This window comes from Melampsora larici-populina, assembly GCF_000204055.1.
Source record: "Melampsora larici-populina 98AG31 unplaced genomic scaffold MELLAscaffold_23, whole genome shotgun sequence".
NCBI lineage: Eukaryota > Fungi > Basidiomycota > Pucciniomycetes > Pucciniales > Melampsoraceae > Melampsora > Melampsora laricis-populina.
In genome coordinates this window covers 441,673-466,256 of record NW_006768787.1, presented here as the reverse complement: position 1 = coordinate 466,256, position 24,584 = coordinate 441,673, and the positions used below count along the sequence as shown (strand labels likewise).

Sequence of the window (24,584 nt, the reverse complement as noted above, 5' to 3'; positions counted from 1 at the left end):
ACTGATATTGGCGAGACTTCTTTCAATTACATCAAGAGTACGTGGGTGATTCACAAGGAAAAGTTTGTAACTGCTTGGACAAAGGATATAAAACATTTTGGTCACACCGTCACCTCTCGGATTGAAGGTGGTCATGCTGGTATCAAAGGCTGGATCTGGACATCAACTGGTGATCTTGCAACTGTATACACCAAGCTGGAATTTGTTTGTCAACAGCAAAGAGATAGGATAGAACACCGTATAGCCTTTGATCGAACTCATACTTTATCTCGACTTCGTCCTCAAATCTGGACTGATGTCAACAGAAAAATCTCGCACTACGCACTACTAGAGGTAAGTTCTTGTCTAGTTTCCTCCCAACAATTCCTTTCCTGATTCATTATGAAACATTCTAAACCCAAATCACAAATAGACCTACAAGCAGTATCAAAAAGCCCTTTCTTTAGATGACACCAACAACTGCACCTACGTACTTTCTGGATCAAAAGGATTGCCCTGTGCCCACTTCCTGAAGCATCTCATCTTATCTTCGAGGAAATTGGCTGTGAACCACTTCGACCCTCATTGGCATCTAGAACCGCCTTTAGTTGACCCAGTTATACACAACCAACCACCTAACTTTGACTCGCTACTCAACCTCGTACGAGCACAACATAACACTCTCCCCGCCCATCAACAGAGCGTGTTGTGGAGTCAGTTAAGCCGGATTCTTGTCAGTCCAACTCCCACCATTGGTGATCCAGCTCCGATTCGATCTCGTGGTCGGCCTACAGGATCTTCGAACAAGACCAAGCGCGATCTTTGTCGTCATGAGCATCAGGAAGCTGAACAAAACGGTCCTCGATGTAGCCAATGCCACAAGACAGGTCACAACAAAAGAACTTGTCCTATCCCAGTAGAATCAGCAGATCCGGCCACAGTCGAGCATGGAGTGGTCTAGTCGTACAATGCTCAACACATCCTAGGACAAACACTATAAGATCCACCAAATACATACATGGATCTGAATTGTCCTTCTCTCTCTCCTTGTCTGTCTCTGTAGCTCTACAAGATCATCGCCTTGTTGGCTCTCGTCATTCATTTTGACACCACACTCCTTTGTCTTTGGTAATGAATCTTGTAATCGAGTCATCAAAGATATCAAACTTTGTCCAGCTACACAATAAGCTACGGAATTTACCCGAGCAATCACACTTGCTCAAAAGGGTTGAGAACCGAGTGGATTGAGCACAAGAACACAATGTGATCAATTCAATCGGTTCTCCTGACATCATGTGTTTTTTTATCTGGTCTTTCAAATGCTTAACCACACTAACCCAAAAAAAGGGAAACATATAAGGCACTCGACACGATCAATTCAATCGGTCTGATTGATTGTTTCTCAGAATTGTTTTCCAATCGCTCCGATCGATTCAAATTCGATCGGTCGGAGCGATCTCGATTCATATTGTTTGTTTGTTTCGCGCAACACTTGAAGGATCCTTCAATTATTGTACCTATATGATGTTTTGTTAGGGAAACAATCAAAGAAAATTCTCAGTGAGTGCTGAGAGCGCGGTTCAAGCTAGCACTGTCACGACTTGTGTCAGCAGCGACTAAGCCTTTCACTAGCTGTGAACGGGAGGGGGTGGTGGAGTTACTAGGGGGGGGTGGTGAGGATACCGGGATCCTTTTTGTAATTCTGTTCTTAGGAATCGAAATAGAGTGGTCGTAGCGTGTCAATATGCTTAAGTTTTGAATCATATATTTTGTTAAAAGCTTTACTGGATTCTGCTGAAATGCATTACTCAAAGTTGTAACTCACATGTAATCTAATTTCATTTGTATGATTCATATTTGAAGTGGCATCTAAAATTATGAGGGGACGTAGCAAAGTTGGTTGAATTCTGGAAAATCTGCTATCGAGGCAGTTGACGAGGAACTCTAATGATTTAGTAATTTGGCTAGTGTAATACATCAAGCAATTATCATAATATTATATTACATTGGAAGAAGCTCCTTAATATGTAGTGCGCGTGCGGTAAACTGCGTCGTTGGAACTCTACGCTGATGTAGTAGTGTGCTACCTCCAATTTGTACAAAACTCTATTGCCCTGGCTTTGAGTTTGTGCTGGGGGGATGGGATTGTCTACGGTAAAACTTATCATGACTTGAAATACACATGAACTTATTGGTTGGGGCGGACTGGTGTAATTGACTGAATTGTGATCATTACCTGATTGGTTTTAAAAAATCAACAATACATTAGTGATATAATTAGGGCGTAGTTTCCTTGATACTGGTCTCGAAGAGTAGCTTACGGTTATTGTTCAACAACTCACGTTGAATACGGCAGATGCCTTCGTGTACAGTGATGAAGGTAGTAGTATCGGGGTCGAATAAAATGTGTCTGATGAAGTATCAACCCATAACAGGAGATAGACATTAGGTTACATTAGTTTGCAATTGTAGATTATAGCTTACGAATTGAGTATTGGAAATAGCAATTGAAAGTCAGCGTAATTGAAGTTGGTAGTGTGATTGTTAATGAAATTATTGACACTTGTTGCCCCAGTTATAGAATTAATGATTGGTTTGATTGTGAGTTGAGGAAGTCTATTCTTGTAAAAATCAATGATGAAGTAGTGATTTGGGTTATGTATAGAGATGTTGTCTAAAATTGACTGGAATTGATTATACGTAGCATGAATTGAGTTAGTTATGTTGAGTGTTACATCAAGTTCTAAGAATTGTGGCATTTGGTAAGGTAAATTCTGATTGAGTATATAGAGGTGTGTGCAGATTGAGGAATCAGAATTCGTGATAATTAACTGGTGCAGAGCGAATATGCTGAATGCGACACGGTGCTCCTTCGAATTGAAAAACTTGGGAAAATGGAGGTGACGGCGGTTATAAAAAGTTATAAATAGATCTTCGATCATCCTACTTAGACGTAAATCATAAATGATGCTAGACTTGCATGGTTGGTGGAATTTGTTCGGGGGTTACATTGATACTTTGTTGTTGTCTTCACTTTGACGGATATCGCTAATGATCGAGGTTGATATCTAGACTCCGGTTGAAAGGGAATTTCATCCTCTCCAATGCAGGTCTGCAAGGTTATCGTTATGAGTTTGTGCATGATCTTTGTAAAATGGATTTTCCAACATCCCGTTTATGTGGATAATTAGGTGTTAAATTTTTCGACTGTAATTATCTATTATGGTGATTGTTGATTAATTGCTGTTTATGGGAGCAAGTGAGTACACGAAGTTCCGAAGATGTGAATTGGGCAAACCATTTGTAGCATCGGTTCGGAGGATCTTGTTTTGACAAAGGCAAAGACAGAATATATGTCCAGGAGCTTTTTTTTCACAAAAATGTTGACGAAAAAACGAAACGTGAATCTATAGTAATCAACAATTTTTACATTAATCGGTGATTAAGGTGCTAATACTGTCCTTGGTTGTCACACAGTTGATGATAGTAACAACGAACTATGGCTGGTCAAATTTGCAGTCATCGTATATTGCTCTTTGTCACTTTGGCAATGGTGCAAAGTTCAATCAGTCGTGGATTATGTTTGAAGAAGCGGGCTTATCAGGAGGTACAGGTTCGTAATGCTGCGGTACTGGGCATGTAATGCGATTTCACAGATTCAAATGGCAACTTGGGGGCTTTTGAAAACACTTTGGAGTAATAGGAATCAATCCTTAATGTCTGGATAACTACAATTGACACACGCTACAAATACACTGTGTCTTTTGAAACAAAGGGTTATTTTTGTAGACAATTGGAGAAGATTCAAAAAAAGTGAGCATAGTTTTGTGCGGAGTACACAATTAATTCAATTTAATAGTTCATGTGATATGGATCAAGAAGAACACGAATGGAAAAAGGTGCGTAACGTCACAAATAAACTGCAGCTTACTGGGAGTTCAGACTGTGCTTTTGGGAGCTATCAATTGAGTCAGTCGAGGGACGCTGTTTTTTCTTGTCACTGAATATGGAGCTATGTGAATCAGTCTTTTGTGCAGGTGTTAAGTGATAATTGAGCACTTGAAACAAAGTCAAAACTTGGTTCAAATGGCGTCTATTTTGTCTTCGAGATCACCTGTCGAGTCAAAAATGGTGACTTAGTCATATAGATTTACCATGTTATTGGGATAAGAAAGCCTTAAAGTTTAAACTTACTTCTTAGTTGTGATGGTCCTGGCTGAGCTACTGGTGAATAAGTGTGGGAAATCGCTATGAATTCCATGTGCCAAATAAGCTTCACTGTTACCTGCAGTAGGTTCAGAGTTGCAAGCGGATGAGGAGCAGCCTTGAAGTTGGTGTTTCGAATTGTATGACGCGGGCAGGGTGTGATGATCCAGTGTTAAGGAGTTAATTGGATGCAACTTATTAGGAAATAAGGGGATCAGTGATGTGACAAACATGTTGAGTGGAGTAAAAATTACTAACTGATGTAGACGGGCCTCGAAATTGTACTTCTGATTTGTGTAAAGGCGGCAGATTTTGGTGGACGGATCTCAAGGTCTTGGTTGGGTCCATCTGATTGAAGAGTAGGGGTGGAGTCAGTGAAACGAACATGATGTAGAGTAGGGAGTACATACTGATGTAGAAGCGCCTCGAGACTCTGCTTCCGAATTCTGTGACAAGGGCGGCGTTTGGAACACAGGTGTACAGGTATTGGCCGGAAGTGACTGATGGTGGGGAGGGGATGTGATGAATCGAAGGACGAAATTAATGGAATAAGGAGTACGTACGTCTGTTACTTGGTAGAAAATCCCAGAGATGTAGAAGACTTGCGCGACGGCAGGGTGAGATTTAGTCATTGCAGTTGTAGTAGCTGAGAGTTGATAATAATGACAGTGGAGAGCAAAAGTGAACCAATTAACAAATAGGTAGAAAAAAATAGCTGATGACTGGGGTGAGGAGGAAATGTAAATTGAGCATGAAAAATTAGAAACAAAATAATAGTAGACAGAGTGTATAATGGGGATGGGGAGATGGAGAGAAGGTGGGGTCGTTTGAACATTGAAGGCCAAGTATTAAGTATTCAGGACCTTTAGATGAGAAAGGAGTTTGGAGTGGAAGATTGATAATTGCGTTTGGAGGTAATTTGTGAGCTTAATGAATCAAGCGACAAAGTAACAGCTAGCGGGGGAAAAGAGGGCAATGTGGAAGTTGAATCGAATGTGATTATCTCGAAAATTGGGGTTAAGATCATTTGGGCATTGCAAAGGTTGCAGCTAGCTACTCGGTAATTGAAACACAGATCAAGCAACCAAGGTAGCTTCAAATCTGCATAATCATCCGAATAGAGTATGCAAGTTAAATCAAATGTGATTATCTCGATAATTGTGATTAAAAGCATTTGAGTATCGCAGGTGTTAAAGCTGGCGACTTGGTAGTTGAAACACGGGGCAGGGAGCAAAATTGATCTTTGTGAAAGAGAGTTCCAGCGAGGCAGGAATTAGTTTGGGGGGAATTGTGAATGTAGAAAATGGTTAACAACAATATGAATATCACGTTGGACAGATGGATTTAGAGCAAGGCGGATCACGAAAGACATTGGGCAATGGAATGTAATATTACCAAGGGCGAAACTTCGGCTGCTCGAAACATCAACTGCGTCAGCTGCAAGATGTCAATTTGTTGATTTAGATTGAATTTGTCTATTTTGTTGGATTCGAGTGTTCTTGTTTAACTTGTAATGATACAATCTTTAGCAAATGCGGCATCGAGAGTGGAATTGACGGATAGCCACATCTCTTTGTTGGGGTCAGCCACTGGAGCTGCTGAGAATAAAGTAGAAATTAGATCGTGACTAGTGCCTTCGCGAAGACCGGGGCAGTGGTCACACAGATTGACGATCTTTTGAAGGGTTTGTTCAAAAGATAACATTTTCAGTTTTCACGTGCTTGTTATTGAGTTTGAGAAGTTTTGAGATTAAGTTTGTGGTGATATAGGGTGATATGCGGTGTGGTGGTTGAGGGTATGTACTCTTTGATGAACTTTGGAATTCCTGCGAGGTTTGGAATACTTCGGAGTTCTTTGGAGCTTGAACATCTCTGATCATCTGATCACACCACCTGGGCTACCTTGGTCACGTGAGGTCAGTATGTTCAGGTGACCAAGGTAGCCAAAAATTCACCTTTCACGTCAGGTACATCAAGCTTTCACACCTCAAAACTCCACTTTTACGTCAGGTACCTTTGGGCAGAAAATTCGGAAAAAACCACTTTTTGGTCAGGTACATAGTCAAATCTTTTGAAGTTTTGGCCCCAAAAAAGCCCCTTTTTCGTCAGGCACCTCCATAGGCGCTTTCCAGGGTCCTACCAAAATACATTCAAATAGTTCAATTGGTTTGGACTGCTTTTGAATTGGGTTCTGGGTGCAGGAACCGCAGCCCAGTGCATCCTTTTGTAGTCCTTGACTTGGTACAATAAGGTAGGGACTAATTGACCAGTCAACAATTACATAGTGAGGGTGATATGTATTTGATTTGATGAGATTATCAAAGAGACAAGATTTAAAAGACATGAAACAAATAAATCAAAAACCGATAACAAAAAAATCAGTCAAGACTCGTATAAAAGAGAGATGGAAAAGACTAAACAGTTGGTAATTACATAGTGAGCTCGAGTTCACAATTTCAGTCAATGGGATCAAAAATAAAAGAGTAAAAAGATAACATGTAAAAAGAGAAAGAAAACAAGAAAGAAATTGAACGGAATTGACAAGAGAGGTGTTCTTTTATAAGAATCAGATCGACTCGGAACACAAACAGAAGCAATTGAAAGGGTGAAGCATTTGGAAACCTATAGAGATGCCCTGATAACAATACTCAAAACAACACATTTACACACGGTGCAGATTGATGAAAATAGAAAAGAGAAGAAAAGATAAGTACAAAGACAGCAAAAAAAACAAGTCCGAGGAAGCAGGAGGAGAAAGTGTGAGCAGAAGGTCTTCAGCTGAAGTTCAAGACTCAAGTCCTGCCAAGTTTTCTCAAGGTCTCAGGGCCTGAGCACGCTGTGGGACATGTCCCAGGATCCCTTGTTGGGTGTCAAACGGACTCAAATCATTGACCGCCAGGACAGGCCAGAACCCAAAAGACATCGCGAGGATATCTTGCGGTCACCCGCGGGATGTCCTTGGGGAGGATGAAGAACGGACATCCTCGCCTGTCAACCATTGACCCGCAGTGTACAGAGGATCAAGACTGACAATGCATGACAAAGGAAAGATGGTTAAATGGTTGGAATTGAGGTTGTTGTTTATGAGTATGGCATTATGATTTTTGTCTGGTCAATTGGTAAGTGACCACCCTCAGAGTGTATCAAGCCCAACTGCTGGAAATGGATATCACAATTGGAGACAAACTGGCCACAAGTACACTGAATTTCAAAAGGGTTGAAATCAGAGTCATCAAAAAAATCCTAAGCTGGCCCGTGCGGGGCGCAGCACCGGCCAAAAATCAACTGGCCGGGCTGTCAACTAACCCTTCACGCCACTGACGATCTGCAGAAGATCGATCGTCTTTCTGGTGTTTCTTTTTTTTTCTTTCTTTAGATTGTTTTTTGTGTTTTTTTTTGAACTTTCTTTAGATTGGTTTTTCTGGTTGGGGTGAACCCTATCGCCACCATTTCCGTTTCTCCCTCTCATCGCGGAATGCTCAGCGATTCCTATCCCAATTCCTCTTTCTGGTTCCGAACCTATCCTACCTTCCGTTCTACCCTCACTATGGGTTTTGTCGTTTACTTGGAGCAAATCAAGCTCCTGGCCACTCAGTTGGCGGTGGAGAATGTCTCTGTCCATTTCTATTGGGGGTGTGCTCAGTTTCACCGACTGAACCAGTTTTGGTCAGAGAAGCTTTTAGAGCTTCTCTAATAACCGGGTACTTAAGATACTCACGGTCCTTAAGAGCTGTTCTACCACTGTGGACACTGCTTATGTATTTAAGGTTTGTGTTTAATGTGGTGTGGGGTGGGCCCCAAAGAGGTGTAGAGGTTAACCAGGATCTACATATCCTGCCTCTAACCTCTCTGAGGCGAGAACAGTACTCTCTGAGAACGCGGGCTTCTCAGCCCCTAAACTCACGTGCGCTCAGAGCCGTGAGCCCTGGGAAGCTCCATTCTCTCGAGTGTACGTGATTCCTGACGCTCTCTCATCAAGACACCCCACTTACTAAGGTTTCGAATGCCTTCTGTGGCTCCCGCGACAGAATCTAATATTTGATTCCTCCCGTCTATGGCCTAAGCCAGAAGACTGTATCAAACAAACGAAGATTTATTACTCTACCGCACAGAAACGCCTCCGTTCAAAACAAATTCTCCGAACGAAACCTAAAGCCCAAAGTAGACGGCTGATCTTCAAGATCTCTCTCTCAACTCTTTCAACAAGGTACACGTTTCTTGTAGTTCTTTGTCCGAGTACTTCCTTAGGTATATCTTATATGCATCTGACGGCCACCTCCCGCATCTTTTCAGTGAATCTCTCGACGCTCCCATGTTCCACCTTAGAGACGCCCCCCCTATTCGAAATGAATGGCCGAATAAGAGTTTCTTCTTGGCAGGTCTGTGAGCATTCCAAATGTCCCTCAAGTAGGACACCGTCTCGTTTTTCTTAAGCGCCTGTTTATGAACGCCCAAGCCGATCGAGAAGATTTTGTCGGTAGGATTGCGTGGTCTGAAGTCGAATAGCGACCGAAGGGCTTTGACCGGGTCTAGGGCCAATTTCTGCTCCTGAACATGTATGTGTTGTAGTTCTCCCGGTCTAGCAGTCTTCGCATTCCTGATAGATATCCTCATGTTTAGCCCATTCGCTCCCCAGGTGACATCTCCCCATCTTGGTGTTGAGTCCGAGTCTTCGTTTGAAATCAACTCTCCGAGGCGTGCTGTTCCCCAGAACGCCACCAAAGCTAAAGCCAGGACCGCCAGGCCTTTCTCTCCCTCGTGCTGAAGGGTGTCTTTCAGCACCACCAGATCTGATATCATTACTGGAGGTCTCTTCTTCTCCCGGTAAGCGAATTCGGCCTCGATCACTCTAGAAGCTTTCAATAGGCCTGACACTGCATTGTTGATCTTTGACGGGTACTCTTCGTTGTGGAACAGGTGCCACGCTTTAATGCCGGCGATATAGGCCTTCAGAGTTTTTGAGCTTACGGATTCGTCGTCTGCTGCCCGCGCTTCAATTTTCCTGGACGCCCATACCACAAAATGTTTCATCACATCGGGCTTGATTGGTAAGAGGTCTTTCAAATCCTTGTTGTTTACTATCGCGAACCTTCGTAACTTCACAACGGCTGAGTTATAATGCTTCAATGTACCGTTCGCCCAGGTGCCCCTCAGATAGTGTTTCTGAACCTCGTTTACGTCTGACTAGTCGACTCCCAAAGCATTTCGTTTGAACGACCCGTAAGCCCGCGTGAGTTTGGCCAACACTTTGTCTGGTTCTACCGAGGTTGACTTCTGATCTCGTTGCTTAGAACTTTGGTGCTTCATTGCTAACGAGAGTTATTTGGTGTAAAATGAAACGCAGGTCTTCCGGGACTTCGATTAGAACCTCGTTGCTCCAGTGCAAATCTCCAAGAATCCCCCAGGACAACTGATCGGCGTCGTTATCACCCGACTTCACCCTTTGTTGCTTAATGTTACAGCCTAGATGGGTTAGTAGGTGCTGGATGCGTTTCAGCTCGCTATTGACCAATAGATCCTTCGATTTCCGCTTTCGCAACCCAGCCTGAGTCGTGGTGTTATCGGTGTCGACCCAGAAGGTCTTACCTTTCACATCATGCAACTTCTTCAACACCAGGAGACCTAGCCGTACGGCTACGGTCTCCGCCCACGCAATGGAGTGCTTTCCTTCTGCCAGCCCCAAGGCTTGCCAACCTTCCGTGAACTTGAAACTGGCCCAGTTGTGGCCGTTCAGGACGCCTATGCCGAAAGAGGATGACGCATCATTTACCCAACCGACCTCGAGTGGCCTGGAGCAGGTAACTAATGGTCTCGAGTTGAACTCGGTTAAACATTTCCTCCATTCTATCAAATCTTCGAAGACGTCCACCGGAACCTTTCTCTCGGCTCTCTTGTTCACCCAGCTCTTTAACCATCTATAAAAGGAACGCAAATACGCCGCCATGTGGGGAACAATATTTACCGTATGACCTAGTTTGCCTAAGATGCTCTCTATCTGAGCGTATTTCCAGGAGGAGTTCTCAACCAGTAAGTCCACAATGAGATTGAGCCGTTCTTTCAGCTTTTCCTCAGGAAGCCTACCGGTGTGGTCTCTACCGTTCCATATGAAACCCAGATAACGCTGTTCGTCTGCGAAGTCATGATTTTTCTTGGGGTTTGACTTGACCCCCATCGAAGCACTCAAGGCCGATACGTCGTCCAACGTCACTTTGTCTCCTGGACGTCGAAAGAGTAGGTTGTCATCTACCCAACGGAAGATCACGGACAACTCTAACAACGTTTGAATCACCACCTTCCACACGTCTGCCGGAGCCCCAAAGACCCCACAACTAGCTACTCCGCCGAACCCTACGGCGAGGTCAATCCAGACTCTATCACAGCCCCCAATCACAAGTGACTGGCAGCCCAGTACATCCCAGCGACCTCAACAAGTTTTTAATTTGTTTTCAATTTGTTTTGAATAGGTTGTTGAACTAACATTGCACAGTCTTTGACAAGTTTTTGGTTGACCAGTTATCACATATATCTTGACTGGTCATTGTAATGTTCTTGACTAGGCATGGACCAGATCTCCACAAGTGGTTAACCTGATCTTGAATATATATATGAGTCATAATGAGCTGACATAATCAATTCCCCATATGCATCCTTTCCAGCAGCACAGGTGAAGTCCAGATATAATGCCTCTCAAAATCATAGATACAAATTGGCATCATCTACAAATCAAGAGTGTTCAAACAGAACGGATACCCTGGGTCAGACCATTTACATCATCCTATGACCGTTCAGCGGCAATCATCCATCCATATCCATGCTATCATCCTCATCTTTGCCTTGCACAAATCCCTGGTCAAACCACCAAAGTCAGTCAAAAGCAAAAATCCCAATCAATTCAAAACTCACCAGATTCATCAATTCAACTGTTGAGAGTGTTTTGCTTTGAATTTCAAAAGTCCCTTTTTCATTCTTGATGACAACTAGCTGCCCAATGACCTTGTTGCACTCAATGACATGATATCCTCCATGCTTGTCATATAGCACTGAGGCATTCAGCAAGTCTGGCAAAGAATAGTACGGACTTTTGCATTTGTCATCATCAGAAAGAGGTATCAATGAATTGACAACAAGGAGTGGATGTTCATAATTGGGAAGCTTGATAATATCCGTGATACAGCCTTTCCTTTTACATGAGTCGTGGAAATATGAGATGTAGCTATTTCCAGGTGTCTTCTTGTAAGTGCTATGTGGCTTGTTCAAAATGAGGATCCTTGTGGTCACATCAAATTTTGAGCGTGCAGTGTACTCTGCCCCTATATGACCATTTTTTTGAAGGGTCTCAAAGGCAATAGGACTGAGTTGTCTTTCTTTCCACAATGTCTGACGCTTTCTTAAGAGGTATTCTCCAATAATAGAATCATTCTCAAAGGCGGTGTGATTGTTATTGATCATGGCTTGGAAGAAGCTACGTCTGGAATAGTGCTGAAGTAACGACTCGCCCTGCCGTTCTAGTCATGGAAAAATGACTTCAGCTGAGTGTTTATATGCCCAAATTGGAGATAAAGATATACCCTTCTTGCCATTTTTACGTGCTGCAACTAGGCTACCAATGATCCGCTCACCTGCCCAGCTAGCCATATAAGCAGGCGGCCCAAGAAGCGTTGAAATGGAGCCTATGTGTTCAGCAAAATGCAAATTGGGCTTTTTCATCATATGGGGCCATCCATCCCCAAGGCTTGCTTGGTGCTTTTCAACCAACTCCGTGAGCTTTTCTCCGTCACCACTTTTGAAAGATCGCAAAGTACATATGTTACCAATTTGAATGAGCTGCAGGAGGCAGTCAAGTATTTTGGAAGAGGTGTCTCCAGCCTCTCCAGAGCTGAAATGTGGTACCCAAGCAAGTACTATATAGACTTTGAATAGATATTGCCAGTCTGCTGCTTTGGGGGTACCAGCACTGGCCATTCCAAAGTTAGGCTTGGGTCGAGTGGTCCAAGAGGGGGCAATGGCATGTTCAAGGCAGTGCTGAAGCAAATCCAGTTCATAGGGGGTGACTGATGGAACAATAGCAGGTACAGGTGGTGGGGGTGTTGGAGATCGTTCCACTCTTGCGCGCTTCTTCCCTTTGATTGTGCGGTCAGATCCACCTGAAGACAATGGTAAGTTATGAAGGTCCGACGGTGCTGCGGATCTAGCTTTGTGCGAATGGTGTGATCACGGTTTAAGTAAAGACTTGCCCTGCTGTTCTAGTCATGGGACAACGATCTTGATAGGTCAGATGTTGAAATGGAGACATCCACTGATTTCTGTTTTTTGTGCAGCAAGTTGGCTGTCAGTTGAATTATCCAAAAGCAAACTGGGTGTTTCCATCAAGGGTGTCACCTTGGCCTGACATGCTAGAGCTACTCTGATCATTCAATCACTCTTGAAAGGAATATGCGAGTTATGGATGTGGAGCTTCCATAGCTGTCAAACACTTGTTCAACACTCAGTTGAGATCTTGCCAGTGACTGATCAGCATTTGTATGATGACTGGAGAAGATCTCTATGATAACTGGTTGAGACATGGTACACAACATATTGAAAACATCTTAAAAAAAAACTAAAAACAAATTAAGAACATATTGAGGTCATCGGATGTACTGGGCTGCCAGTCACTTGTGATTGGGGGCTGTGTATTATAGAAATCGAGGATGCACAGGAACCGGCGTTGGCAAGGGTGTAATAGAAGCTGGCGGTAGGCCTTCGCCCAGTCAAAGATGGCCATTTCCCACCGGCCTGGGTTGTCCTGTAAGAACCAAGCCACCCTATTAAAATCGTTCCATTGAGTCCCATAGTTGTGTTTGTCCACAAAGGAATTGACCGAAGGAATGTTCGGATCTCCTTTTGGGTAAGAAAGATCGTTGATCATTCGGATTGACCCGTCCCCGTTTACAGCTCCGCCGATGGGATTCGTCCTGAAAAATCCTAACTTCTCTCAAACCTGTTCCCTGGAGAACGGACCAACTAAACGGTGAGCTTGAGCTTCCTTCCATATTGTTGCCTCAATTTCCCTCCGGACTTCTCCAGCTGACTCGTGGTTTGGTGGAGTGAACCACTCCATGCCTTCAATCTCGTGCTGTGGGATGCCTAGACAAAACCCCTCAGTGAAGCCGTTTACAATATAGTGGATGTCGTCTTCTAAACCCACCCTCCTCATCAGGAGGGCCCATTGAGGGATCACCATGTCACACTTGACTCTGGCTGGCCAGTTGGTTGTCCCCGGTACCGTATAAATCTTCCGTTGGCTCAGGGGTAAGGTTTCCTTCCTAGAAGGTCCCGAATCTGCCTCTGGCGCTGACTCCTCTGAACTGGATTCATCGAGAGAATCGTTTGTAGTTGGCTCCTGACCTCTCTTTCCCTCTGGATCACTGTTCGGCGTGGCCCTGACAGGACTACTAAACACGACTGTGGACGAGCAAGAAGAAGGTAATTCATCTAAATTTCAGAAAACTGGGCACCAAGGATGAAGGAAAGGCTTTAACACGAGTTATTTTCTAAACGCGTACCGAGTACAGAAGGTACAACAAAAAGACAAAGACCATCAAGAACCCAAAGGAAAAGACAAGCAAATAATTTTGGTTGTGTAAAAACACGTCAGGATAAGGTTAACGGAATCCATCAAGCCAATCCGAGTTGCCGAGTATTGGGTAGACGCAGTAAGTCCAGACGTAATGATTCCGCGGGGAGATATTAACAAAACATCCTTGTCAGCTCTCCAACTCACTCGCCAGTAGGACCCTTTCCAGACACTCACTTGGCTTGCGCCGGGGCTCCTTTGTTCTGGACAAAGCTACCCTTCGGTTCCACTACTGGGGTGGTGCTCTGACCTGCCGGTGCCCGTGAAGTTGACGCTTGATCTGTCGAACACGTGAAGAGATTTTGGCCAATCATCAGACTCAGCTAATCTCTTCCGCACAGCCCTGAATAAGGACAACGACTAAACAAGCATCAACCGCGACTTACACGGCCTCTGAGCGCCTTGGCTCTGCTCTCCCTCTCCTTGGTAAGCGCCTTTCTGCCCTCTTCCCCTATTCCTATTACGACTCCTCCAGTGTTCTGAGTTGTTGTTGCCCCGGTTTTGATTCGCAGGGGCTTGAGTCTTCGTGACGCTCTGGTTCGGTTTTGGATTTCCCGAACCGAAGTTGAACCCATGTTTGGGTCCTCCCAACGCGTACGGATTCCCAGTGGAGTACACTGTGTCCCCTGCCTTGTCAGAGTGCCACTTTGCTACAAACTCAATGTCTGTCTGAAGGCCATCCGGTAAGCACACATAACTATAAGATTCCCCCTTCTTACGCTTCTCTCCAGGCTCTGGTTCATCTGACTCATGCTTCCTGAATACCGAACTTCTGATGTAAAGGTGGTAACGAAGTGCTACCATCCAGCATCCGTACCTTTCACCCATCTTGGTTACTATCTTAACGTGTTTCAGAATCCATCTGCCATAATCCTTGTGGCCGTAAAGTTCTGTCGCGTAGCGGCTCTCTAGGTTGCATGCTTCGACGAATTCGCCGAAATCCATCAACCGGTCTCTTTCGATTTCTTGGTTACAAACAGCCAACTCGCCAGCTTTGCTCAAGACACCCGTATCCGTCGTTCCGAACTTATTCACGCTTCCTCGAAGAAAGATGGACAAAGGAACGTAGTCATTCATCCTCTTGAAGCTTTTCGCCCATCTCTTTGGTAGATTTGGTAGATCGTAAGCTTTCACCTTCATCTCTCTGAAGTTGACCTTCTTTGACTTTGGTTTGTTCCTGGAAGGACTCAACGAGGAGGAGGAATCGGACAAATCAGAGTTTGAGGAGTCCGAGGACTGGGCGTGAAGAGGAGCCGGAGAATCCGAGTCCGAAAAATTGCTAGACGAGTCTGAGTCTGAACTAGAGGAAGAAGAGTCGGAAGAAGGCTTCCTCTTGCCTTTCTTCTTCTTGTGAGATTTCTCTCTCTTCCTAGACTTGGAGGATGACTCTTTCAATTTACTCCGTTTCGCTCTCTTCTCTTTATCCTTTTTCGACGACGGGCGGGGTTCATTATCGCCGTACTTGTCGTAAAAGCGCTTCTGAAGGGGTCTCACTCGGTTCAAGTGGCCTGACTTCACCTCTCTCACGATTTCCTCCAGCCACGCCACGCGCTCGGAGGATTTCCCTTTTCCCGCCTTGTCCTTCTTTTTCGAGCTGCTTGACTTCCCTTTTGGGGCGGAGTAGGACACTGCAGGGACTGGTCAAGTAACGGAATGAAAGGACCACTCGTCAGTTGCTGACGGTACAAGAATAGGGGTTTCCTAAGGAAACAACACCCTGTTGGAACTATTCCAACTCGACGATCAACAAGTTTATACCCTTGGATCTAGCCTCGAAAGGCCTCCCAAACACCCGGAGGTGGAGTGCTCTGCACATCTATGCGGGGGCATTATTTCCACCAAGACCGGGAGCATGGCTCTACCTTGTCTGGGGGTGGGGGTGCCTGAGAGGACTTCCTCCCTCAAGTCAACCCGATCACATACATGAGAACTACACTTACTTGGCTCTGAGTCTTCTGACGACGAGTCACCTTCCGGACCATCTTGAAGCTGATTCAAGTTAACGAATCGACCGTTCTTCAGAACCAGTTTGATCGGTTCCCTCGATGGTTCTTGCTCTTCTCCTTCCGGTATGTGATCCAACCCTGCTTCATCAACTCCCCTTCCGCTGTCTTCTCCTCTCTCACTCCCACCATTGCTGACGTCCGATTTGTGTCCCTCGATCTCTTCGTGAAAGGAAGTGTCGTTATCGATTAGGATACCCCCCTGGTCTCCGGGATCACCCGTCTGATTCGCTCCTTCTGCTACCTTAGAGGAGGACCTAGTAGCCCTCTGTGTCGACGTTGTTGTTGTGGATTTTTGTTTCACCATTTCTTCCTTTTTTGTATTGATGACTGCTAAAGTCTTATGCCAAGAATTGTATAACGAGAGTGAGGAATTTTGCGCTGAATTTTGACTCTAGACTGAAACTAGTAGTTTCCAAGACCTTTTGAGAAAAATTAGAGGGGATGAGAAAGGAATGCAGAGCCGACTAAATCCTCAGAGAGTGAATGAAGAAGAAAGCGTGGGAGAGAAAATTTTTCCCGGCTTTCTTCTAAACTCCATTACTAGACGATATTCTTGCTGGGCACCCGTGCGTGCCCTGTCGCAAGAGTGCGGCTCCGCTACTCACCCCTCCCGCCCATATAAATGGACTCCAGTGTACCGTCTCAGGCTTTGGGAACACTGGTAATTGCCGATATCAACTTGCGCTTACGAACCTCGATTTCGGATGTTTTGATTTATCAATGGAAACACCTTTTCCTTCTCACCAACCGTGTCATCAAGGATCCGGCCACTTATGACCCCATCGGCCGACCACATGCTTTGTCTAACGAGAATCTGGCCATCCTCTACGACCTCGTGACTGGTCGCCCCTCAATCTATCTGGATGAGTTGCAATCCGAACTCAGGGAATTGACTGCTTTGGACGTCTCTTGTGCCACTATTACTCGTGAAATTCACAACCGTTTAGGAATGTCTCTCTTGGTCACTTGAGGGGTTCATCCGGATCAGTCCCTGGAAGCAAGAACTGACTTTATGTTTCGGGTGGCTGGAATACCCCCGGAATGCTTTGTGTTTATTGGTGTGTCATCCATTTACTCGGTTTTCTGTCTACAATGTGATTACTAACCCCTGCTTTGACTTTCAGATGAAAGCGGGGTAGTGGGACGCGACGCTTCTCAAAAACGAAGTTACGCTAAGCGTGGATCTCACACCGTGCGTGAAAAGCGACCCACCGAGCGCTCACATTTGACTTTACTGCCGGCTGTCAGCGAGCAGGGAATGATCGCTGGTACTGTCATTGAAGGGCCGGTCCGCAGGATCGATGTGGAGCTCTTCCTCAACAATGAGTTGGTAAGCTGCCTGCACATGTCTATGCAATTGTTTGAGAATGTGGCCTGACTTATCTTGGCTCCCTCTGGTTAATAGCTTCCCATTATGAACCCTTATCCCGCTCGTAACTCAGTGTTGATCATGGACAACGCTCGAGTTCATCACGGTGGACGCATCCTCGAGCTTTGTCGACGCGCCGGAATCCTGGTCATCTACCTACCGGCTTATTCCCCTGATATGAATCCTATCGAAATCGGGTTTCACTGTACGAAGGCCCGCTTGAAACGTGAACAGCAATGGTATTTTGAAGACGATAAGCCTGAATACTTACTTTTACTAGCGGCTCGGGTCATGACTAGGTCCTTACTGCAACCACTCATTGCACACAGTGGCTACACTAATCGGCATTATTGGACCAGGTACAATGCTCGATTTGAGGAGGAAGAGTAGGATAGGATTCGGTTTTGGCCCTATCACCCCACGTACTGAAATTGTCCCTACTTCAAAATTCATATAGCTCGAGATTTCTTTATATTCTCTCAAAACTTGATATGTCATTCCTGGTTTTAGTCACTCAAAGTTTTCGTCCTCATGACTTGATTTACGTAGTTTTCTATACTATCATGATGTTGTGTGATCCCTTCAATGAATTAGTCCAACGTGTGTTTCCTCAAATAGGGTTTTAGCTTGTTTACTTTTCTAACAAATGTGTTTTCAAAAGGGCTTTCGGTGCCGTGAAAAATGTTCAGTGCTCAAAGTAATTAGAAGATTGTTGTCTCATAACTTCGCGGTTCACCTATGTCCAGTTCAGGATTCTGAGCTGGACAAAAAAAGTCCTATTGATAGGACTTTTTTTGCCGAGTCCAAGTTGAGGTCAGATCACTTCCACTCTGATTTCCTCAGAGTGGAAGTTAACACTTTCGATCTTCAGAAAAATGCAAGCACCGTTGCTTATAAAAACGTTTGTGTGTCGGAGACTCATGGCCTTCGATGAGTCTCCTATTTACAAGGCCTTCGAAAGTCTTTCAATATGAAAACTTTTGATGGTAAGAGTTTTATAAAGGATCAGACCTTATAAAACTCTTCGCGTGAGAGTCGTGTATCATTGACTCTCGGATGTGAGTCAAGAATGAACTCCCGATGCTCTCATTTGTTGCGGTCATCGGCATGTTACCAAACACTTTACCAAGTAATGGGTACTGTCTCATAGGTTCAAATTAAGACAAACAAATCATACTTTCAATTACCAAAGAAACAAAAACCGGGAATTGGTACGCTCACAAAACTAGAACTGCACAAGTAGTTAGTTGTAGAGATGATTAAAACGCTTTTGGGGTTGGGGAAGATAACGATACGATTTTTGTAAAACAAATAAAGATATAAGTCTAAAACAGGTACCAATCTCTTAAATACTTGAGGAGACACGTATCGAACTTTATCTGAGTGGAAGAGGATGAGGACAATACAGTCTTTTGAAAACAATGAAAACGAAGACTCAAACAAATAATGATCGAGGTTAGACACGTATTGATTTTTTATTGTAGATGATGAAAGAATCATTTGTTTTTCTTTGTCACTACTTGAACTTCACAGTCATTGTCACTGTCGGACACAACCACCACAGCAGCACTTCGGAGCCTGTGTTCTTCCAAATTGACGAGATGGACATAGTACCGACGCGCGCTGGCCATCAATCTGAGCCCGGTTCTGAATCGAATACTCCAGTGTTCCATGTCGCGCGCGTTGAAAGCTTGAGGGAATAGAAAAACAAAGAAATTCTCAATGTTGTTTTCTTCAAAGATCTCAGTAAGCGTCTCGACTTCGTTGGCTGGCACTTCAGCAAAGGCAAAGAAACCGGCTAGGGTGGACAAATGAGCAAGTCGTTGGGCTTCGTGGATATCGACCTCGATGTGCATGCCCTGCATCTCGGCGTAACCCCAGGTGGCCGGAGGCGCTTCGGTGTTGGAGGTGGCTGTCTTGGCTCGCTTCGCAGAAAAGACAGGCATGGTTTGAACCAGGGATCGTTTGATGCTGTGCCATTTGAAACCAGGGACATCCTTAGGGGGGTGGTCCAAAGTGACTCCGGTGGTTCCCGAGGCCCGGACCCGAAATAAAACATGAACGGAAATGATTAACGAAAAGAAAAAGGACAGAATGAGAGTCCAAGGTATGAGACAATGCCAAAACAAAGCTTACCAGTAACTTAGCCCACTCGATCATATGATCAAATGATAAATCCATGATCAACTTGTTGTCATCCACGTTGACTATGCGATAACCTTGACCAGCACTGTTGCCTTTCTTCTCGTGGTGACGAACTAACTCGTTCAACACCAGTTTGCGTTTGGGGACGGGGTCCGAGTGCGCGAGTTCGTCCGCAGGGGTGAGTCGACCTTTGTGAACGGTATTCGAGGCTTCCAAAACGGCATGGGCTAGAGACCGTTCCTAAATATAAAGGCAAACAGACAAAGTAAACCAAACTAAGTTAGCAAAATTGTGTTAATATAAAACAAACAAATTCACTTACACCAGCCACGATTTGGGCTGCCTTTGCTGGATGTTCCATCGAGACAACAATACCCGATTCTTGAGTAGGGTTATCGCCAACCACTTTAAAAAAAGCTTTGAGATGATCATCGACTGTGACCATGTTCTTGCCCAATTTACCTTTGCCATAGGTCCCGTGGTTGAAAACATAGACACCAAATGACAGTTGCTTGTTGGCGTTGGCGGTTTGAAATAAAGCACTCATACCGCCCGCGGTATCATTGCGGATCTTGTCGGCAGTGGCCCATAAGAACGTTTTAAATTGCGCGAATGAATGATTCGAGATGTCAAATTGTTGCTTCGTCACAGGAAACTTTTGAAGCACCCATTTCCGTTTATGGTTGGCCTTGATGGGTCCAGTAGTGGCCTCAGGGGTATATAACCCTAAAGTCACAGTAAGATCATGAAGCTTCTGTGACACGGCTTCAGACCAAGCCAGTAGAAAGAGGTGTCAGCACAGCCTAAAGAAAGAACGAACCCTAGACATTCACTTACCTGAATCTTTCTCGGTCTTTGGCAAAGGATCTAAAAGAAAAATCATCGAAGTCAGCTCACGATCAAAATGAATCATTGAAAGATTACTTACCCGGTTCCTTTTCCGGAGACTCTTGCCGGAAATCAAACACCACGGACGATTCCCGAGAGCCTATACCAGATGTGGTATCGCTGGTGTTGACGTTGAGACCCAACAGATTGCCAAAATCGAGCGGTGCAAGTAAGTGTTCTCGCTCTTGCCTGGCGGCATCCACATTTTCCGTGTGGTTGGGTGGCACGCTACGAGATTCGGTGCTGAAACGGAAACAAAGCTTCATCAGTCACTATTGCGGTTCGAACACTGATTAAAGGGACTGACGCGTGGTTGTTATGGTTATTAGACGAAGTTTGAGAACCAGGAGATTGACTGGCAGACATAGATGTGCGAGCAGGAGTAGGAGCCATTTTTAGAATGGGAATAAATGTCGAACGATTTGAGGCTTTTAGAAAGTGATCGAAATGAAAAACGGAACGATTTGACGCTGAAAACAGGGATGATATGAATAGATTGACAGTTTTGGGAGAAAGACTGAATGAGGTTTCTGAAGGAAGGATTGAAACGTGATTGTCGCCGGGGTCAAATAGGGGAAGGCCATCCCAAGCCTGGGCTATCACGGTTCTTCTCATCTGGAATCGGAAATGTCGTAAGATGGGATAGTGGTGAATATCATGAAGGTTGTTGAGGATTTGCAGGTTAGTACGAGTCGCAGTCCGCAAATCGTCGAACGAGACGGGTTAGTTGACAGCCCGGCCAGTTGATTTTTGGTCGGTGCTGCGCCCCGCACGGGCCAGCTTAGGATTTTTTTGATGACTCTGATTTCAAGCCTTTTGAAATTCAGTGTAATCCGAAATGATCGAAGTATCAGCAAATGAGATGCAGTCAGCGGAGGAGGCTCTGCTCATTCAGACCTAGAAAGAGGATATGTGCTTGTATTTACAGTCGCAAGAAGTTCTTGAGGGTCTGCTGAGAGCTTTCTGTCTTTTTGACTGGTTTTTATCTTAAGGTCATCTCGACTCAGTTTTCTGAACATGATGGACGATGTATGCGCGGTTTTCAAGCAAGAAGAAGTAGATACATACCCAGAAAAGGCGAACTCTCATTTTTTTCTATTTTGAGATTCCTTGAGACTGCTTGAGATTGATATCGTTCAATCAGGCATCCTTGATGACCAACATTGGACAATAATCAAGCGATAAACAAAATAAACATTGGAGGATACTCTCCAGATATAAGCTGAGGTAAACTTTCCGCAAGGATTTGAGAATGCAAAATGAGAGCTTGACTTGCGGCGCTACTGGTGCCTAAACGCACCGCTTCCCAACAACTTAACACAACTTGTCTTGAGATCGCCTCGTTACCCAATCATGGACAGGCTATCAGATCATTCGTTCATCCTTCCTAACAGGGGTTGGCTCCCATCCGACATTGTGTCTCAAATTATTGAAGAATTTGTTTTAGACTTGAGATTCTTTGGATATGATCGATGTCTTGACCATGAATCAGTCTCCGAACTCCTCCGACTTCGTTTAGTTTCCAAAACTTGGTCAGAAGCTATAATACCATTCGCATTTCATACTGTGCAGCTTCATACGTCAAAAGGAATTCAACTCATCATCGACAACTGGTCAAAGATTCAGGCTCCGGATCTTCCATGCCCAGTAAAACGTCTTATGATTCAAGACCAGGTTTACCTGAGACCTAACGGTGAGAAAAGTTCGAAGAAAGGTGATTTCTCGTATCATAACAAGGATCAGTTTCTGAATGACTGACATTCATCGCCAATCTATAGATTGGGAAAGGCGATGTCCTATATCTTTGGATCAAGCGGCAATACTAATCGAGTTGATCGGTGGAAACTTAAACGAGTTGACATTGTTGTTTAGTGGTTCTTTTGGTATCTCTCAAAGCTTAGTCAAGGCTATAAGCCACATCAAACATTTAAAAAAGTTAAACCTACAAGACGACGAGGACACTGCAACACGAAAAGATTACGATCCACTATTGCTATCCAATCTCTTTGATGCTATTCCCAAACTCGAAGCATTCACTCTGAAATATGTTCATGCAATTATATCTGAGGTGAAACCACTAGTCTTATCGACCTTGAAATATTTCAACTTTAAATACTTTGATGGTAACCGCGATGCTATCGCTCACATCTGTCAAGCTGCGAAAGAAAGCATGAGAATAATTGAATATCGCGGAGAGATCCAAGAGCCCGAACTGGTCTTTGGTCCAATCGCGAACACACTTGAAGGTCTTTTTACGTTCTCACTTACCGATGATATCACACAGTCTACCATCGATCTGAAGCTCCCAAAACTTCGTCTCTTGCGCACTCGGTTTGGTCAGGAAGCCGATGATTATGGAATGTATGAGAATCCTATACTGTTCCTGAAGTGGCCAATCTTTCATACCATCCGAACGCTGGTTTTGGACATCGATGAAGGACCATATCATCTAGAGGAACACTTACAACACATGGGTCGAGATCCTTTTCGTAAGACACCTAATTTGAAACATGTTATCTTCATCATGAGCGAAGGGTATAAATCCTGCCCGGTAGTCCCTTCGAAACTAGTCAAAGATCTCAAGTCGCATGGAATTGATTGTCATAGCAAACCCGAATCAAATCCTGAGGAACTAATGGTACGTGTAAATTGAATATTCACATGTACTTGGGTCATTTAAATTAATAGATTCTTGTCACCAGGAACTCGACTTGAAGCTCAATGGAGCAGTGATCCGTTCGTCATAAGAATCTCGAAAACTTAATGATCTTGGTCTCCTTGAATGGTCATTTGGAGATAAAAAAAGGGAATGACAAGGAAGACAACATGGATTTTGATTGTTTGTTAAGATTATCTCGAACTCCTGAGATTGGTGGAGGTGAATTGAAATCAATACCAAAGTTCGAAAAATTAAAAACATCATCAAATCTCTTGCTTGATCTTGATGACTCGAATTTGGGAAACATCTGAAGCTGAAAGATCCCTTCGATGTATTTAAGAATCTTGATATACATATGTAGCTTGATATGGAAGAAAATTTGATATCATTACCAAAATCTCCCACCCCATAAACGGAGATCGGCCACATCTCCTTCCGATGTCGCAAAGAATGATATTGGTCCAATATCATGATTTTTGTTATGAGTTCAATTGCTATGACACACTACGTTAATGTACATAAATCAGTAAAGGAAAAAACAACATCTTCTAAGACTATAAGCTAAGATTGAAATACAACATCAATTTCTATAACTCTTTTTCCTCCTCTTGTCTTCAATAATGTTTCAAATATGTTTGATCACAAGAAATGAATCTAAAATGAAAACAAAATGAAAACAAAATTTGATGAAATGAAAATACCTCCATACCTATCTATCGTTTCTGCTAAAAATTATGTTTTCTCTTTCTTAACTCGCATATCAACCCCTGTACATCGAGAGCCCACCTCGATGAACAGTGAGATGTACTCCTACCCGGGTGCCAAACCGAGTGATATTTTATCATGCTATAAGTTGGTTTGGTCAAGTACATATTTGGTTCTCCTCTTTCCGTCCATTTGCAGCCACACAGACTCACACAGAGCCACACTTGCGATCAGCTTTCCGAAGAATATTCCAAATCCTGGAGAACGCGCAAGTTACGTCATGAACAGTACATTTGTCTTTTTGCTCCCTCTCGTGAGAGACAATGGTGAAGCACTCTTGAGTCTTTGGTCATGTTATAACAATTGCACTTTAAGAAAACAAACATTCTAATGAGCTTTAATGGGCTCCTCCACAGGAGTCCACAGGGTTGGAAAGCAACTAACTTAACAAAGTCCCTCGATGCTGCGACAGCTGTCATTCAAGCAAGTTGAATCCGCATGTCGCAGCATGAGGGACTTACACCTAATGTCTGCTTTTCGGCCTGAGGGCTAAGAATATTGTTGCGGGTGGAATCTTATTTATCCCTTCAATGTGTGCACACCGAGGAACATCGACCCTCCTTGGAATCAGACATGCGGGAGGTCTGGCTACACATCGTACAAGTCGAACCATCACCCTCCACCATTTACTTCTCGAAATATTCAACAAGGAATTGGTGTTGTCTTTATATGTAGCTACATTAAGTCAGGGGACTTATTCCCATTGCAGAGCTAGCAAGCTTATTTTGGCGGATGACAGCATTAGGTATCCCACTCCCTCGGCTCAGCAACTCTTCCCACTTCCTCCACGTGCGGGATAGGGTTATGGCTTTACAAAAATCATTACTAAAGACATTTTCAACTCATTTCCCAAATATCTCGAGAAGGAATGGGCGGATGTCGATGATTCGACTTGTACAATGTGTAGCCAGACCTCCCGCATGTCCTATTCCAAGGAGGGTCGATGTTCCTC

General features: G+C 44.1%; 4 protein-coding genes across 4 annotated transcripts; 1 reads left to right on the top strand and 3 right to left on the bottom strand.

Annotated features, from left to right (window-relative positions):
• Positions 1 to 4,101: 4,101 nt before the first annotated feature.
• Positions 4,102 to 4,817, bottom strand: MELLADRAFT_87833 (uncharacterized protein; the record flags this gene model as incomplete). Its single annotated transcript, XM_007410990.1, has 5 exons — positions 4,102 to 4,114; positions 4,174 to 4,379; positions 4,444 to 4,533; positions 4,596 to 4,685; positions 4,749 to 4,817. 5 exons carry the CDS (start codon positions 4,815 to 4,817, stop codon positions 4,102 to 4,104), a joined length of 468 nt encoding a protein of 155 aa, XP_007411052.1.
• Positions 4,818 to 14,013: 9,196 nt separating this feature from the next.
• On the bottom strand, positions 14,014 to 16,110 carry MELLADRAFT_63959 (uncharacterized protein; the record flags this gene model as incomplete). The annotated part of the gene is made up of 4 exons (XM_007410989.1): positions 14,014 to 14,160; positions 14,187 to 14,279; positions 14,935 to 15,428; positions 15,741 to 16,110. 4 exons carry the CDS (start codon positions 16,108 to 16,110, stop codon positions 14,014 to 14,016), a joined length of 1,104 nt encoding a protein of 367 aa, XP_007411051.1.
• Positions 16,111 to 20,149: 4,039 nt separating this feature from the next.
• Positions 20,150 to 20,601, bottom strand: MELLADRAFT_87832 (uncharacterized protein; the record flags this gene model as incomplete). The annotated part of the gene is made up of 3 exons (XM_007410988.1): positions 20,150 to 20,187; positions 20,249 to 20,436; positions 20,516 to 20,601. The coding sequence occupies 3 exons, from the start codon at positions 20,599 to 20,601 to the stop codon at positions 20,150 to 20,152; spliced, it is 312 nt and encodes a 103-aa protein (XP_007411050.1).
• A 960-nt stretch (positions 20,602 to 21,561) lies between these two features.
• MELLADRAFT_63958 (uncharacterized protein) lies at positions 21,562 to 22,955 on the top strand (the record flags this gene model as incomplete). The annotated part of the gene is made up of 3 exons (XM_007411128.1): positions 21,562 to 21,901; positions 21,987 to 22,846; positions 22,911 to 22,955. The coding sequence occupies 3 exons, from the start codon at positions 21,562 to 21,564 to the stop codon at positions 22,953 to 22,955; spliced, it is 1,245 nt and encodes a 414-aa protein (XP_007411190.1).
• Positions 22,956 to 24,584: the final 1,629 nt, after the last annotated feature.